At 44.3% G+C, this 18832-nt stretch overlaps 1 protein-coding gene across 8 annotated transcripts in view; it reads left to right on the plus strand.

Annotated features, from left to right (window-relative positions):
• ARHGAP32 (Rho GTPase activating protein 32) overlaps window positions 1-18832 on the plus strand; it is a 261037-nt gene that overhangs the window by 86652 nt on the left and 155553 nt on the right. For 7 of the 8 annotated variants that reach the window (XM_068659541.1, XM_068659546.1, XM_068659542.1 and 4 more), the window contains one exon: window positions 14450-14558. In XM_068659541.1, the coding sequence (XP_068515642.1) occupies window positions 14450-14558 (109 nt within the window). Of the gene's footprint in view, window positions 1-2042; window positions 2187-14449; window positions 14559-18832 lie in introns of those variants that run through there. The other variant, XM_068659544.1, reaches the window with a different exon arrangement.

The following is an 18832-nucleotide window of genomic DNA, read 5'->3' on the forward strand; positions in this document are numbered from 1 at the left end:
CATAACTTCTTCCCCATCAACCTGAGTGTGTGGGCAGTGGCTGGGAAGGAGAAATGATGTGCTTCTGTGTTTTGGGGCCGTCTGTGGGCATTGGGTTTGTCAGCGTGGGGATAGAAGTTTGTCCAGGCTCACCTTCTGTGGGAAGGAAAGAAGTCAGCCAGGACTCCTGGGTCTTATTCCAGGCTTCAGTGGCTCAGCCAGCGGGTACATTCTTCTTGTGCATTATTTACACTTTTTTAAGCAGGGTAACAAAATGCAGCTTTTTTACGGGAAGATTTTGAGTTAACTGTGAAGAGCTAGATGGCTTAAGTATAAAAATTACTTCAGGGCAAAACTTTATCTTATTCCTCTTGGTCTTTTGAAACAGGATTGGAAAGTGGATTTAGTGGCTGAGTGTAATTTTCAGCAGGATTGTCCCTGTGTTTTAAGCTTCCCTCCCGACCCTTTAAATTGTAAGAATTCTGCCCAAGGCGCCGGGGAGGGGTGAGTGTTGACACAGGTGTAAGCAGGATGTTGCAGACGCTGCGCTCCTCACTACGACTTCCTGTTTTTAACTGTAATTTATTTTGATGCAAAGGTCCACAGTCCATTTTGCCAGCCATTCAGCTACACAAACACATGTATTTTCCTCTGCTGTCTGTAAAGCCCCAGCTTTCCTTGTCCCAGGACAGCAGGGATTAATTTTCCCAGCAGTGGGAAGGGACAGTACCTTATGCTAAGGGTTGCATGGCATTGGCAAAGGAAAGCATGTAGAAAATCATTCTATGTTCTAATGTATGCTTGAGTCCTTTTCTCTCCCCACCTCTCCTCTGACATTGCAGTTCTCTGCCCTAGCCAACACAGTTATACAGATAAATTTTGTTGCTTAGGGAAGGTGCTGGTATCCTCCCATCTTTTATTACCCCCATGCACAAGCGAAATGGTAGCACAGATATCCCATAGAATTTATACTGGTGCAATCGTGCCAGGAGAGATTTAAAGGCAGAGGAGGAGGAAGCTCATGGTATTTTTCAAGTGATTGTGTTTGTAAGTGCAGAATGGTGGAAAGAAATTAGGGTTACCTGATCCGTCTGCTTTTTCTACCCCAGCCTTGCAGAGTGTGGCAGCACCTGCTCAAGTTTCGCTGCCCTTCAGCTCATGGCTCGAGGCTGCCGGACTTAGTGCCGGGAGTGTCTCCTGCAGGCAGCTTCCAAACTGAAGGGACACGAAGGCTTCAGTGGCAATTCAGGAGGGTAGAGGATTAAATGTTCTTGAAAAGCTATTTGCATAGAGCTTTGCAAAGGAGAGAATGACTGCAAGGCTGTTCAAACTGAGCAGCGCAATCTGCACACCTTGACTTGCCTCATCTGTCTGCTTGGCCTGTGCCATGTGTGTTTAACAGGTAACATTTAATCTCTCCCTTTCAGGGAGATACGTGAGAGCTGTTCAGCCTCAGCAGACACGGGAGAGCTGTCCTGTAAAGCTATGCAAGTAGAACGGGAGCTTACATTTCATGCCAGTTTCTCAGGAGAACGACTGAGGAGGTGCAGAAGCATCATGTTGTGGCTGTCCTGTCCGTCCTCGCTGGCTCGGCAGGCGCGGGGCAGGGGGTGACCATCTCCTGTCTTGCACCACCCCAGTTCCTTTTGGGGTTGTGCCAGCTTCCCCAGGCTCGCGTCTTCTTTCAGCTTTGTGCTTCTCTGACTTACTGCCAGGCTTTAGTTTCCTACTGTACTGCTCACAAAGCAAAGCAGCCTCTGTAGAGGTGCGGTACCAGCCTCCCGAGGCGGAGGTGCAGCAGGGGTTAAGGCCAGCCCTATCCCTGCCGCCTGCCTCAGGTGAGCAGCGGGCGAGGCTGAGGAGGGAGGCAGCCAGGCGGAATTCCAGGCTCTTCTTGTTTCTATTTATTTATTCACTTAGTTTTCCACAATAGATGTTATTTCTTACAGAAAAGACTGTCCTATCTGCTGCTGTAGTGTTTTCTTCTTTCCTTTTTCTTTTTCTCTCTCTCATTTTATTTTATTCTTCCTGCTGAGTCATTGCACAACTCAACAGTCATTTGTGTGGCATGCTTCCTGGAGCCTTGAATCGGATTGTCACGTACCTTGCTTCTTTTCTCCTACGTTTAATGTAACTGCACTCATTTCAAGCATTCTGCGCAGCGGAACCCCTTTCCGATGGTCCCGTGGTTCCTCTCTGTGATCGGGGTGAGTGAGGCTGTCCTAATGGCAGAATGTGACCTGTGCTCAGTAAGTTGTTATTCCTCTGATAATGTTAACATTTAAAGATTCCTTGAGACTCTGCCTTACACAGAGTTAGCATGCAAATGCAGACACTTCATCTTGTAGCTGAGGGAACAAAACTCCTCGTTTGCTTTTGCTTTTTCATACATTCCACTGCTGGCATCTGCTGAGGCAGTTTAACGCTGCTCATATTTTTCATCCCTGTAATATATTAGAAAGGGGGTACTCTTTTTGTTCTTTGAATGTCTTCTCAGGCTTAGGTCATCTACAAATATGTAGTTCACTTCCTCCCCCCCTTTATTCCTTTAAAATTGGGTTGGTATTTCAGGGACTTTCTTGGCCTGCCTGATGTAAAATTAAAGAGGTTACCTAAAACCACAGAATTAGAAAGTGGTACAGCTAAAGTTTTTTTGTTCTAAGGGTGAAAAATCACAGATGATGTTTTTTTTCATTTTTTCACTTTTAAAATGTTATTAGATACAGGTTGTGTCTGTAACACCTATATTTTGTTCATAGTTTTTCAAATTCAAAAAAAAAAGAAACAGAAGTTTGACATCTTTTTCCCCCAAAGTGTTTCAGGTGCTTTTTTTTTTTTTTTTTGAATCACAACAAACAACAAAACTGTTCTTTTTCCTGAGCTCTAGCATTCACAGAGACCTTAGGGTGATGCTGCATGATGAAGCATTGCAGCACACTGACAACTCAGGTCCCCAGCTCCAGTGTTTGCAAAGCTAAGATAAATGTCCAAATTCTCTTCACTCAGTGTGAAGAGATGCGCATATGCATCAGGATGGGATCTGCAAAAGCTCGCCCAGGCTTCACAGAACAGGAGGAGGTCATCCACTCTTTCTGAAGCTACATCCCAGTGAAGCTGAATCAAAATGGTCCTGTGGCTAATTGAGCCATTTCCACCCCTGACACTTGTATTAGGCCAACAATAGTTCTTTTAGCTGTTTACTTTGTTGTGGCCCAGTGGAAAGCTAGTCCTTCTCAAAATGCATTTATTTTTCCTCCAGGGCAGTGTCAGTAGAGATGGGCGAGCAGCTCTGCTGGCTTGGGGCAGGTACGGCAGCAGGCAGCTGAGAGCGATGGGGAGCTGCTCCTTTTGCAGAGCCCTTGCGTGACTTCTTAGGCTGTTGTGGAAACCTCATGGCTGGATAGAAGTGCTGTCTTGAAGCCGTGCCAGATGGGTGCTTCGATAATACTGATATCTGCAGCCCAGTGCTGCAGGATTTAGTCGTCCTAGTAAGTCTTTTACATGGGTTATTGCTTTCTCTCCCTCTGCTTTTTGTAAGAAGGTAATGGGGCAAGGCGAGGCGGAGGTGTTGCATCAGACCTTAGTGGTTAGAGCCATCGGTTGGGAAACAGCAGACTTCAACGCTGTCCTGAGCCTCTGCAATGAATTCCCTGAGAGAGTGCCCTATTTATCTGTTGCTGAGTGGGACTGGGCTGGGGGAGGCTCTCCATCACTTCTGCACCAGGCTACAGCATCACGTGGCAAGGAATGGATGAAGGTAGAGCATGTGCGATCCTCATCTGCTCAGGAGGGTGTTCTTCCTGTGCCCTGATTATTTTCCCCTAGGGCCTGATAGGGAGTTTTATATTTAGGGGCTTTGTGGCTAGGAGCTGCGAAACTGAAGTTATTTCCTACTTTAGCCTCAGTCTTCCTCTGAAATATTGGACGAGTTATTTGAGCTGTCAGCTACTGTGGGTTTTTGGAAAATGGAGGTATTCTCTTTGCTCACCTCTTGTCTGCTTTGATGTAGTTAGTCTTTGCTGTGACATTTTATAGTCTCCCAGCACAGACAAGTACAGCTCTGAGCGTAATTGGGGTCACTGGGCACTAGACAATAGTGTTTATGATCAGAAGTCTTCATAATACAAGCTAAACATGGTATTTCAGCTTTATGTTCTTCTGAGTAGCCTTTAGAGTTAATGTTTTTGTTTTATGATGCATCATCTCTCAGTCTCTCCTCCAAAAAGTAAAATAAATCTAAATTAGACTGAAGCCTTGGCTAATTGTTCTTTCTCTATTCATCTCTGTGGCAGCAGGAAACCTAGCAGCAGGGTTTCCATTCACAGCAGACATGTGTGCCAGCTCAAATGCTTTTGTCCCAAAATTGCATATGTGGGTGTTGAAGGTAAAAATGATTGGGTAGTAGTGGTTGCAGCTGTATCCTTGAGAACTCCAGGCAAGGGAGATCAATGATCTCTTTCCTGCATGTCTTTTTTCCTCACTGAAAAAGATACTTAACAATTGCAAATCATTCCAAAAAGGCAAAGGAAATGTTTTTTGATAACCAAAGACTGCATCAGCCCTGGGTCTATTTGTGGTGCTGACATTGGTTCTGCACAAGGTAGGAGTGGGAAGGGTTCTCTGAACTACTGCGAGGCATTTTGACGCCTACAGCACTTTGATCTGGTGGCCTGCAGGTACCGCGTCCCCTTGGCTCCCCCCATCTTACTGCGCTGCTGCCACCGGCGTTTCCTCCTCCTGTGTATCAGAAATGCGGGTAGCAGATGGGTGGTCCAGGCAGGTTTGTCCTGGTTGGAGCTTTTCTTTTCCACTCACGTTAGCTTCAGAACGACCTGCTAATGATACACATCTCTCTGCTACAGCAGAAATAATTACAGTATGGCTTTGCACATACTACACCCATATGATGACCCCCAACTGGTCAGATCTGCCCTTGATAGCTTATTGTAGTTGGAGGCCTCCATTTAAGTCCATTTAGCTGGTCAAGAACAATCCAATAGAAATAATAATGGTGCAGCATGTTAGCAGTGATCTTGAGACACGGAAAGGACTGAGCATTTTCCTCTTTTTTGCTGTTGATCCCACTGACGTGGAGAGACAGTAGGAGAAGTATGGCTGTAAACACGATGCCAGGTCCACCAGTCAGTTAAGGTGAGTCACTAAAGGCAGAACAGCTGGAACTGCTCCTGGGTTATTTGCTTATGCTTGTCTTTCATTCATTGTTTGGCTGATCAGGTTCTGGTGCCCCAAAATTCATGTCCATTCTTTTCCGTGTGAGTATTTGCTAGCAGGTCTTCTCTGGATGTTTTTTCCTCTGACTTCTCACACCAAGCGTGCCGTAAGCGTGCTGCACAAACAGCCACACCATCGGTTCTGCAGACTGCTGCGGAGATGGAAAGGCAGCTCCGGGTAGGTGACAGCTCCGTCTGAATGCTTGGTTAGGGAAAGGATTTCCCCGCTGAGCAGCTAGCTGACTAGACAATTTTTAAGTGTTGTTCCATGTTATGAGCAGTTGTCATGTTAATAGCACGCGAGGCTAATTGTAACTGATTAGTTGATTGCACTTGTTCCTCATTTCACGTACTGAAAGCATCACTTTTCTAATAGATGCTTGTATTAGGAAGGATTAAATTTACCAGGGCTTTGCATTACCACTGCACTACAAATAAATGAGAGATCAGCCCAGGCAAATGTCCTTGGATCTAGGTTTAGGTCATGCTTTGTAATCTTGGGGTAAACTTTTCTGTATTTGGATTACCTGTAAGCAGCTGGGTTTTGTTACTGATTGGCGCTGTGGTATTTAAAGACTAGCAAAAATCGGGACTGCTTTTGCTGGGAAATGAAGAAGACATGAGAGGAAGGCCTTGCTCAGGAGAAAACATAATCTTAACAGTGACAAACAGAAACAGGAGATGGCAGAGGAAGCACAGGGACCACTCTGTTTACGTGGCAGGCGTTGACAAAGCTCGGTGAGGTGGCACGTGTCTTGCTGCCATTTGGATGAGGGAGGTGAGGGGAGCCTGCTGTGCCAGGGCTCAATCACTTGGACCTGGGAGGGAGGGAGAAACGAGGCAGGACATCCTGCTCTGCCACTGCACCCAGCAGATTTTTGTTCGTAGCACCCGCGTTCAGATGTCTCGGAGGAGCAGCCATTCTTTGCCATCTCTCTTCTGTGCTGAAGCTTTAGAGCTGCTTTTAGCAATTTATTAATTGTAAATGAGAGGTTAGTACTTCTTTTCCCTAGAGACAGTTTCTTTAATATCTTTATATTTGTTCCTGAATTGAACAAAAGGAAGCCAAGCTTGGCTTGGTGATTTCCCAATTCCTTTTCTTAGACTGGGCAAAAGTGATAAGAGAAAGCTATTCTTAAAGATTTCTTTCGTTGACTATCTCTGTGTTCTTCTGAAAGAAAATGCCAAGCACCTACTAAAACAATGTCTTTTATGCGTTGCCAAAGAAAAGAGTGGGTTTGTTCAGTAATATATGTATGCAAAAGCATAAGGATTCTGAGATTATTTTTATAAAGCTTTTTAATAACTAAGACTATTACTAAAAGCAGGTAAAAGCTGAACATCCCAAGAACTTACTCTTTTCATACATTGTTTAAAGAAATTCCAGTTATGCAAAACCTGAATGCAAATTATTAAAGCCCAACTCAACAAAGTTCTTAGGTGCACATTCCAGTCCCTTCCAGAGCACAAAGTTCGTGTCTCTGCTCTTACCTAGTGCCTTGAGGTGGGTGCTGCTGAGCTGGGACCTGACACAAGCAGGAGAGCCAGGAAGCAGTGAACGACGCTGCCAAGAAATAGTATGGCAGAAGAGCAGAAGGAAGGGAAGGTGGGCCTGCTGACCCTCACTTGCTATTCTTTGCTTTGAAATTTAGGGATTTACTGAAGGTGATTTAGGGTTGATCTTACAATATGCCTACAGAAGTATCTTGTTTTCAGGAAAAAAAATATTACAGCAACAGGTTTTGGTTTATAGTATGGTGTTGGCTTCTCCTGTCCCAGCATCTCACTTTATGAGATGTTAAAAGCATCTCTGCAGTGGCCATCTATTTGACACGTGCACCCTAAAGGGGGATGCTATGTATATATATTCTTAAAGGTTAATGCAAAAAAAAAAAAAAGTTTTATTTTTTTCTTCAGAGCAAGTGTTTTCTCTTCTGACAGACAGCTGAGAATCTAATTCAACAGGTGGTGGTGCACACCAAGTGAGAAAGTGATTTTTTTCTCAGAAAAAAGAAAAAAAAAGGTAGAAACAGAAACTCCAGAACTAAAAATATTCTTGAATTGTGGCCTTCCAACTCCCCTTTTCTATAAGGAGCTGAGTAGCAGTTGTTAGTGATCATGCACTTCATTCAACTCTAGCATAGGAAGTACATCGATCATTTCTAACTCAGCTTCCCTGGGCATAGTTTGGTTTGGCCAGTCTGAATTTGCAATCTGTGAATTGGAAAAGCTAGAAATTCTGCTACTGTAAAGTATTTTGAAATTATCTCTCTAGATGTGGTTTATGTGATTTTGTTTTTGAAAAAAAATTGCAATTGAATTCCTCTGTCTTTTTCGAATCGAAATACTCCGTCTTTGTAATCGTGGTGCTCCTGTTCAGACCTGTATTCCCATAGCTGGGTGATTTCCAGCCTTCTTTATTTGGGCACGTGCACAAATTTTCCTGCAAAGCAGCCATTCCTGAAAATGAAAGGGTCTGTATTTACTCACTAGTTTCACAGCACAATTGAACGAGTTTTTCTTAGTCAACTTCTGCTCACCCGCACTGACTGTTCTCACACTCTTACCGATCACAAGCTGAAAGCCACTGACCTGAACTTTTAAAACTAGGCAATGGGGGCGTCTTTATTAGCACAGGTAGTAAGTACACAGAGTAGTTAGGGAAAGTGAGGTTGGTTTCTGCTGCCTAATATTTGAATGATAGCAAAGGATTTTGAAAACATCCTTCTGTTGTAATATCCTAGTTTTCTATTAGTTTTTCTTACCCAGTGGCTTCCCAACCAAATGAATTTTGACTTCCAATGATGAACTTCCATCAAAAGTGGCGGTTACAGCTTTCAACTTTGTAGAATCAATCCCAGTAAACGATACAGTTATGCCGGGTTTTCATTTTGTGGTCAAGGATTACATACAGTCCCATTTACCATTTGTTTATTTATGAGGAGTGTTTTAAGCTGACCTTGTAGGTTTTTTCCGTCTTCACTCTATGTGAACCTTGAGACACACTTCAGAAATTTTATTTAGTATAATGCAGATAGGTGTAATGTAATCAGCAAGGTGTTGACAAAGCTGATTTAAAACATGGGAAATTAAATTCTCTTCAGGTCAGCACTGTCAGCCTTCAATTCCCATCTCTCGTTTCATTGTCCCTAGGGCTCTTGAGCTATCACTGCTTTCCATATTGCACGATTATTTTCTTCCTTTCCACTGTATTAGTTTTAATTTCATGGATACAGAGTTTGCTTGGAAAACTGGGTTGGCAGAGGGTGTGTGTTTTCTGTTTGTTTGTTGTTTTTTCTTCTTTTTTCTTTTTTCTGCCCATCACTTGGATGTTAGTACATATCTTTCTTTGTGGTATAAGTTTGAGGCCAGAAATAAAGACATCAAAGTTTCTCACTGTGTTCCAACTTCTTGCCTCAGTGTTTATATGCTTTAGGTCAGGTCTTGGTTCTTGTTTCCTAGTTTTTCTGCCTTTCGTCATGGTGATAATAAATAAAATATATCATATAATAAAAATATAAAATATCATATATATATATATATAAGCATTGTCTTGATCAAGTTATTTTTAAGCCCTTAGGCAGAAATTCTCAAGGAATCTTTCCACTGACTCGCCATTGGCATTCCTTTCTGTGCTGTGACTGGGAGTTAGGGGATTGAAGCCTGAAAGCTACTGGGTGGCACTGGGCGAGATGGGGATGCTGCATCCAGGCTGTTACGCTAAGCCTTGAGCCTTACATGCTCAGCACTGGGTTGAGGATTTTTGTGCAGTAACTCACCTGCAGTGAATTCTTGAAGCCTGAAGTAAACCCAAATCTCATTTGTCTACAGAACAGCTGGCAAATTCTTGTGGTGGTGCCGACACGTGCTGTTTGCTGCTGCTGACCCTTGGACGTGCAGTGGTGCATCGCGATCCCATTTCGGTTGCTCCCTGCCATCCGTGTCTGCTGCTCTCCCCTTTCCCGAGCAGCACCCAGTGGCGGTGGCAGAGCCGAGGAGCTTACTGGAGATGTGCATGGCTGCCAGCAGCAAGGAGGACGAGCCACGTGGATGTACAGTTCCCTGCAAGCAGCACAAAGATTAATCTGCAGAGCGTTATTAGCACCCCGATAAAGCCTATCTTATTTTTATTTTTTTTAATGCAAATTATTCCAGTGGCATAAATACCTATTTTTATCAGATAGTGTTTAAAGCTCATTAATTTTCAGTATAGTTTTTTGTCAGCAAAAGCCTTATTTAAATTTGTCTTTTTGGGGTAGAATTTATATCTCAGAAAACATCGCTTTCTGTGGATCTCTAAATCCTCTTGAATCATCACTTCCACAGGGCAGAGCTGTGCTTCTCTGTTGGCTGAGAAATCTCCAGGCACAACAACAGCGCTATATAAATAATAAATAAAGTAATAAATCAGTCATCATCTGCTCTCACCTCCTAAATTGAGGTCAGGAAGAAAAGTCACTTGAGGGAGAAGCAGCAGGGAAAGCTGAAATGCCCGCTGTCCCATTGGGGGAGCACAACCCGAAGACCAGGCTTGGCATTTAATTTAAAAAATACACAGCCGGGCCGAAATGAGTGTCTGTCAAGCAGACAATTAACTGTCTGATCTGAGGAGCCTGGCATTCAGAGTGCCTCATGCCTCCATGCTACAGGTGGCTTTCGAACCATCAGGCATCCTTGGGAGTGATTTGTCAGCACCCAGAGGAGAGCTGTTGGTCCGCGTGTCAGCAGCATCCCGCTGACAGCCAAGTCCACGGCAGCCCCGTTACTGCCACCGCTGAGGGCTGGCAGTGGGACGTGGTGCGTGGTAAAGAACTTCAGTAATAGGGACAAAAATTCTTGTAGGAGTCTCACCAGGTTTTGAAGTTTCTGTCCCTTTCTCCTCCCCGGTTTAATCCAAGTTCTTTCAGAAACACACTTGTTGTGGTTCTTTTTCTCCTGCACAAAAACAAGCGTGCAATCACTTGGTGTTTGTGGATGTGGGACTCCTCCAAACTCATATGGAAAGTTGCTGCCTAGTGGAAATAGTGATGCTAAACAATATTATACACACAGAGCAACTCGATTTTATGGACGCCTGCTTATTATTACTTTTCCTACAGAGCTCCCATGCCCACCTGTATTTCCAGAGCCCCTTGCCCCGTGGGGCACAGCTCCTCAGCAGCACCCGGTGCTCAGCATCTCCCGGCCAGGAGGTTGGTACCCAGGTGTCTCAGTTCCTCCCAAGCAACATGCCACAAGTACTGGAACCAGCAAATTAGGTTTGAGAGCATGAGAAAGGGCAGTGGATGCTTCCCTGATACAGCCGCACGGTGTACAACTGTACGAGCTCTGGCTTGAAATTCATAAACTTGACCTACTGGAGAACTTCAACGGGTGGGTGTGAATGCGGGCTGTGCCTTTTGTGCAACGTCCTGTAAACATTTGTTCCAGTACATTTGATTCTCAATTTACAATGAAGAGGGATTCATTCATCTGCAGAGCGATTGCTTAATGGCCTCTGTACAGACAGAACCTTATTAATATCCCGGTGTCAGAGTTCGTTTGAAGGGCATGCAGAGCTGCTAAGCACGTGAAGAAATGGCACTCTAAATAAAATTGTATTTGTGGTGTTAGGGCTGGCGTTACATACCGTGGTGAATTTTCAGTCATTTGCAGCTGAAAATAGCCAAACGCAGGCCTTGCGGAGCAAAGCAGGTTCTTTAATATTTTGTCCATTAACGTTTGTAAAATACGTGTCAGTGTTTTATGTAGGTGCTGGTGGGACTCGGGGGGTTCTACCCTCCCATGGAAAAGAATCCGTGGCTGAAGCAAGGTAATTAGTGCTGGTGCAGCCTGACGTGGCTGGTGACTCAGATACACGCATGCAGTGCTATTTATTTCCCCCATAAATTAAAATAATGTCAGATACACATAATGCATACGTGTCTATAACAATGTGCGTATGAGTGTCCGTATCTGTAATTTCCCAAGCACGTCTGGAAGGGGTCCAGGACACAGAGCAGCATCTGGCTGCTGGGAAGAGCTGCGCGGCTCTGTGCTCCCCGTGCCCAGGGGACATCTTTTGGTGATCCTTCAGTGCCTGCAGCCAGAAAAAGGGCTCAGGGCTCTGACATCCCTGGTTCTCCACTGTGAGGGCAGAGACCTGAGGGCACCTGGGTTGTCTCCTGGAGAGAAGGAGGCCAAGAGGCGACCTCTGCGGCTTCCTGAGGATGGGAGCGGAGAGAGAGGCACCAGCCTCTGCTGCTGGCTGCTGATGGGATGTGTGGGTCAGACCAGGCATTAGGGGAAGTTTCTCTGCTGTGAGGGTGGCCAAACACTGGCACAGGCTTCCCAGTGAGGTGCCTGGTGCCCCATTCAAGAGGCAGCTGGAGAACGCTCTCAGTAGTGTGCCTGGACGTCTGGGCAGCCCCGCAGTCAGGCACTTGGACTCTGCTTTTCAGTTCCCTCCCAACCAAAATACGCTATGCTAGGCTAGTCTAGTCCAGCCTATCCTTTTGGTAAGGTGTTTTTCTCTGTTTTGAAGCTGTTACGTATTTATTGGTAAAAAGAAATCGTACAAGAGATGCTTTGTGTGTGCAGGGAAATTGGCAAACACTGAGACACTTTTTTATTTTTTGTATTTTACTATCTTGAAGAAATTTCCCTTTCTATGGCAGGGGAAAGCTTGCAAGAGCGTTTTACACATTGTATTACAGGAATTCAGTTGTACACGAATCGCGTCCTCATCTTGACACCATGTTCACACTTCCCAGCAAATTCAGCGTAAGCCGGCCTGAGCACAGAGCCTGTGCAATACACGTGTCGTGTTTGTGTTCATGTGTTTTAAAATCGTAATTGCTGATCTCTGCCCTCCTGATTTGTAGCTTCTGCATGATAAACTTGCTGTAGAGCCCTGTGTGCCTTATGTTGAAGCCACCTGGCCCGGCAGGGTTATGGTTCTTGTTACGGGGGGAGCTGGGTCTCCTGCGGGTCCCGAGTCTCCCAGGAGAACTCGTTCCCTTCTGCCCACCTGGAACTGCTGCGGGGTAAATCGCTGCTGGAAGCACACGGCCGGCCGTACAGTAACACGCCTGTGGGCTCAAAGGTCATCCCCGTGCTCCTCCGGTTATTGACTGGCCACACGTGTCAATCAGCGCATGAGTACATTCGTCACAGGGTGAAAGCTTGGAGCTGAGACCTGTTTCGGTGCCTCCTTCGGCTCCTTCCCATCATGGATTCTTCTCCCAGTAAGGGTCAGGAGTGTTGAGGGGCGCCTGGCCAGGTTTTTTGTGTTACTTGCATGGTGTCTTTGGGCAGCCCTGTGTTGTGGCAACATCAGAAATTCAGAAAATTTGTTTGTCAAAAGGAAAGTGTTTTCTTTGGTGGGAAATGCTATTAAAAACTAGATTTCTGATGAGAAATCCAGGAGGAATTGGCATAAGCCTGAGGAGTGTGTAGTAAACTGATTTGTAATCCAAAGCGATCATAAAGTTGTAAATTCAGTTCCATTATTTTCAAGTCTTTAAGCTGAGAAAGCAGGCATTTTGTAGGCTGTTTGTTTTAATGCTGGTCTAGAAAGCTGGGTCTTAATCACGTGCCCCTGCTTTTCATCCCATCGTGCTGTCTGATTGCTTTGGGCTCAAGCTGCTCTGGTTCGAATTGCTTGGGTTCTTTTGGCACAATTGCAGCGTTGCCAAACCCCAACATCCAGAGATCCCGGGGGAAGCTTTCCTGTGCCTGTTTCAAAATCACAGTGTTGATACAAAAAAAATAAGGCTTTTTTAGCTTATCTCTTGTTTCTGTGTTGCACAATCTGGTTTCCAAAACTTTTCTCGGCACCCAGCAGGTTTCAACTTCCAGTTAAAATACGTGGCAAACATCTCGTGTGCTGGAGCTGGGGCTGTGAGAAACACACCAAGCTCGCTCTTGCTACACAAAGGAGAGGTGAAAGAGCCGTGCTCTGGAAGCATCTCCACCTTCACAGAAATTGAGTTCTTTTCAAGAGGTGTGTTGTAAAGGTGCAAGTCTCCCATCTGAGCCCGCATTGCAGTTTTACGTCCTGAATCATGGCACCTTTGTGCACATTTTCTTTTCATATATGTACACTTCCACCGTTTAGGCGTACTCGTATCTCGTTGGGGTGCCCTGCTATCAGTGGGGGATGCTCGTGGTGCGAAGGGCACGTGGGGCCCAGCAGTGTCAGCCTGAGACCAGAGCCTGAGCACACTGCGTTCAGGAGTTGCAAAACTTCAGATTTTTGTCTAAAGCAAAGGAAATTTCTTACAAGGCTTTCACCATGCTTGTTTTAGTCAAATGGTGCATAAATCAGTGTATGCTGATCAGCTAAACCAGCCCTGCTTTTCCATCCATGTATGTCTAGTGCTGATTATCCATATGGTTACTTTGGATAAATAAATAGTGATCTACTAATAAAGTAAAAATCTGCTTGAATCTTGTATTGTAATGAAACCACAACAGATACCACTAGACCTTCCATAGACCTTCGGTACTTCAGGTCTGTGCCCTGAAATGCAATGTAAAATGGCTCTTGGCTGCAACAGCAGAGCTGCCGTAAGGATAAGCTGGGCAGCTTTTATGGATACTTTCTGAATTTTAATTTTTAGCCTCTGATCTCTTTACAGGCTTGAAATACACTTCACAGGGTGTTCAATATACAGCTCCTTATCTGGAGAAAAGTTTACCTTGATCAAACGAGATTGATTTGAGCCCATCCCTGCAGAGCTGGGGCAGCTGAAGGCGCTCATCCTTGCAGATGGGATCAGTAAGAAGGATGAGAGCTGCTGGCTCAGGCTTGGGTCACGCATTCAGGCTAAGATATGGGAACAGCAGGCTCCGTTTCAGGCCAAACCATCCAGCGACAACCAAGAAATCAAGTGTGTATATCTCTGTCTAGGCTAATGGAGTTTGCCTGGGCAGTATAAGCAGTTTGTTGAAAGGGACTGAAAATTACTCCTCAGTATTTTTCAGTGTTTTAAGATTTGTGAATCGTGCAGTGATTAAACAAAATTATCTGTTGATTGGCTAGGAAGTGCAGATTTCTCTTCACCAGATTTATACTCTTATCTTCTTTGTATAAAGAGGAAGTAAGAGAAACTTGAGAGGTCTGCAAGGTTTCTGGTTTTATAAGAGCATTTATTGTCACATAAGCAACATAACTGAACTGAGTACCAGAGCAGACCTTATGTAAGATTAATGAGCAATTTTCACCAAGTATCAAACCTCTCTGTCCTCCTTTTCAGAATGATGAAGTCCTCTGTACATGCAGAAGAAGATGACTTTGTGCCAGAGCTTCAGAGAAGCATCCATCCCCGGGAGAGGCCAGACTGGGAGGAGACTCTCAGCGCTATGGTAAAACACCTTGTTGCGTTTCCTGTGTGCATTATTTTCAGTTCTGAATAATCTACACTGCTGGCTCCTGTACTTTCTAGTTCTGCTTTGACTCTTATTCCCTGAATTTCAGATTTTTAAATGGATTGCACAGTAGTTTCAATAAGACCAAAATACTTTCCTTCCTCTGGCACTTTGTCAAGGAGCGAGAGAAAGGAGCATGCATAATGCTTCTGCCCTATTAATATGTGCCCCAAAGCAGGTCTAGTAACCAATTAAAAGGTCCATAATGTCACAACGATTTTCAGTCTGCATTAACCTCTTTTTCAGTAAGATTTTTGAGCATGAAGGGAACTTCTTGTAAGAATATGCTCTTTGAAGCATGCATCATTGTGGAAAAATATGGTTTTAGCAAAATGTTGGCTAAGTCTACAGAAATAAAAAATGTCAGCCTAAAAGCTTACCTGCCATCACATGGAAAGGAATTGCAGAAAAGCAGCCACAAAAGTGGGGTTCTCATGCCTAATGAAAACAGAACAAGTGGCAGTGGGCCACAGAAAACTGTATCACGATGATTTGTTTTCTTTTTAAATGAATGAGCAGAGTACCCGCAGTTCCACTTTTCCCAAATCCTCTAGAATTTGCTGAGCTTGGACAGTCAGTTGTTATTTTCTTAGTGGTCAAATAAGTTGGTTTTGTGAAGTTATCTTACCTCACAGAAGCTTGACCTACCTTGTTTTGGTATAGGAGCATCTGGAAGTTATATCTTGCTTGTTATTATCAGATTTTTTTAATTGCCTCATTAGCATAATAAGCTGATGAGGAAATTGCATTCTGCGACAGACCTTGGACAGGGAGAAGGTCTGAATATTTCAGGGTGGGATCGCTGCTCTCGTGGGGACAGTCCAGCTGCATGGCTAAAATTACTTACTGAGATGGGAGACCAGTGACAGGTTTTCCCTTGCATCAGATCATGTGGCAGTGGCAGGGCATCAGCCTGGAAAAGCCATATGTACGCTGCTCCCGGGCTCCCAGCAGTGCAGCAGCAGTGTGAGAGATGGGCTGGGCTCTGCTGCACTGCAGCACGGCCACGGCCATCTGAGGTGTGGGGCTGGGGCTGCAGAGAAGCCCAGGTGCTGGGCTGCCTGGTTGGCTTTTAAGCTCGGTTACTAGGGTGAGATCAGAGGCCTTTGTGGATAAAACCCCAACTTTTAGGGAGGATATGGGGGGAGAAGGAATTTTCACTGTTGGTCAGTAAATATTTGACGCATTTTCCTTTTCCCTTTGGAATTGCAGGGCTGATGAAAAACATTTGGGTTGTTACTGTACATGGCCAGTGTCCTTAGGACTTTCATACAGACCTGTGATGACATTCGGTAGTACTTAATGCATCTTAATGACTACTGTTATTACCAGCAGCACTTAATTTGGAGGTTTAAGTTGTTTTGTTGTGGTTTAATGTTAACAGAACAGTGAAACAAAGGACAGTAACTCCATCTTGCTTATCTTGAAACGTGACAGCAGACACATTCCTTTAGTTTGTCTTAGAAATTTCAGGCTGTAACATGAAGACCGATACTCCTGTAGAAGATCTGAGTAGCAAGTTTTTCTTTGTCTAGGAGCGTTGACCTTGTCACATATACACTTGCGCCTTCTGTAGCACCACCTTTGCAAACAACCTTTAGAAGGAAGGATGCAGGGTACCCTGAGCTTACACAGTGCCCGACAGTGAGAGAGCACACATTTCCACCCCATTTCCCTTCAGTGGCTGAACAAGCCTTCCAAGGATGTGGTTCAAGTGAAATCAATGCTATTCACGAAGCCACAGGAGAATCCAACAAGACAAAGGAAGCAAGCAGGACATTCAAAACCCACTGAAACATGAGCGTTCATCTTGATGGATTATTTAAAGTTTAAATCATCATTAATATTTGGCTGGGTCACATAAAATAGATGTGGGGTTAAATGTTCATTAAACAGCATTCAGGAAATGTGTACCCTCCCTACAAGCCAGGTATTTATTTTAATTTTAAATGAGACAACAAAGTTCAGTTCTATGTTTTACTGTTCTAAACCCCATGTAATACAATTAAAATATTTTGTTTCAAACTTTATTTTTAGACCAAAAAAAAACACAAACAAAAACGAACACAAAGAGAACTCAGGCCTCACTAGTGTTTTTCTTTGCTGATATTTTCTGCACTTGTTCTGCTTGACCCCGTGCTTATCCATAGCTAATTGAGACTTCTTGCAATTGTCACCTCCTAGGTATCTTTTTCCTCTATATGCAGATACTTTTTTCCTTCTCTCTGCCTTGGCCAGCAGTTCACATTGGTGCCACCTGTTCGGGAGCCCTGTCTGTTCTAATCAGCGTTATTCAGGCATCAACCTCAGAGCATGGTGCTCCGAAGTGCCCTAAAGCCAAGACTCCTGTGCAGATCAGTGCTTGACACCGTGGTGTCTGTAACCTCGAGGTGTGTCTCAGGAATGCGGCTCTCCAATTCAGTCTCCACCTGTAACACAAGTTAGCTGGCATACCTCATTTATTCTAGTGTTCGTGTTTTTCTTTTCCTTTTTTTTTCCCCTACCGATGTTTTATAATGGAAGACAGGTTCACCAGCTCTGGCTCGATACCTTCCCTCATCTCATCAGGACTGTTGTCCTCACATACATTGTTCAGTGTTCAACCCCCATAGGTGCACAACGCTTAGAAACTTCTGTGCCCGCTGACTGCTGGACAGGTGCATGCTCAGATTGTGCGGTGCTCCTGCAACTTCCTGCAAGATCCTGCAACTGCTGTCAGTGCCAGCCTGCAAAGGAGGGTGGCTGCAGACCCGACCGGCAGCCAGCTAGCTGCAGGAGGCATCCTGGGGAAACACACAGCTCTGGTGGAGTCAGCACACCCTGAGCTGGAAGGCACCCGCAAGGATCGTTGAGTTCAGCTCATAGAGAGCTGAACTGAGGAGCTGAGCATAATTTCAATCCCTGGCAAACTCCCTGTTGACTGCTGGCAGTTAGGTAACTTAAATTTCTGACAGGAAGATTTGTTCGCGTAGGAGGTGGCATTCCAAATGTTTTCCTGTTCCTCTTCAACACTGCAGTCCTGGAGAACTTGTGCTACTATATTTGCATTAGGGGGGAATTTTTTTTTTAAATTAAGATGGAAATTTAGTCTCACTTTTGTTCATTGAGAGCTCAGTAATCATTAGAAAACGGTCATTGCAGTCTTGCAAGTTGCATTTGTGTCTGGCAAACAAATGAGAATTTCTTTTAATGTTATAAAATGCTCGCTTGCAGCTATGACAAAGGGCTAGCCCAGCCTGCCCTTCGCCCCCTACTTATACAAAATTTACTCTTGTAGCATTATTGGTGAGGGGGAGGTTCTCAAAAAAAAAAACCCTTTGGTTGGATGTTTTGTGTTGTTGGGTTTTTTTGGTTGGTTGTGGGTTTTTGCTAGTTTTTGTTAAGAGGTACAGATTAACATTTTTTGGTAGTTTTATTGACTGGCTGATGGTTAAGACAATAAAACTGTGAGGCAGTAAGTACCTGTCGCTGAGAAAATAGTAGAATGTGGTTGCAAATCACCTGGGAGTGTTGCACTAAATTCTCTTTCTGTATACGTGTATTTATCTGCATTCTGGGGAAAACAACAAACAAACAAAAAACTGTGGGAAACAAGATATGTACCCTCTACTTTTCCTTCTGGTGGGCTTTTTCATTATAGGGGAAGAAAATGAGTGGCTTTATGGAACATCTAGCAAAAGTACCAGCTGCCAGCAGTGAAGAAGTTAGAAAACTCCATGTTCTCATAGTGACAAGGGAAGAACATTTCCTTCATGTTTCCAGTTGAGCCCTGTGCATTTTCAATAGCTGTTAGCACAAATTCTGAGCATAGGAGAGTCAAACTAAATATTTGCGTTAAAAAGAAAAAAAGAATCCCAATGAATGGAATCCATACAGAAAGCAGATGACTGTTAAAGGATATGTATGCGTGTGTGTGTGTGTGTGTATAGTGTAGTATTTCATAAGATGTTAGGGAAGTTATTGCAATGGCCCTGCTTTTGCAGGATGTTCTGGCAGGGTACGTCTTTGTCCTGAAGAGAAGCTGTTAAACCCAGCCAGAAGGACTGGGGCCATTACACTGTGCTGGAACAAGAGGCTGTTCCTTTCATTCTGCTAACCATTGATTCATTTTTTAGAACATGTCCTGTTGCACAGCTCTATGCCAGCAATATAAAAATTTAACAGTCCAGGTACCTGCGTAAAAGAGACTTAGAAGAGGATAAACAAGAAAA

This window comes from Anas acuta, chromosome 23 (genome assembly GCF_963932015.1).
Source record: "Anas acuta chromosome 23, bAnaAcu1.1, whole genome shotgun sequence".
In the NCBI taxonomy this organism is placed as follows: Eukaryota; Metazoa; Chordata; class Aves; order Anseriformes; family Anatidae; genus Anas; species Anas acuta.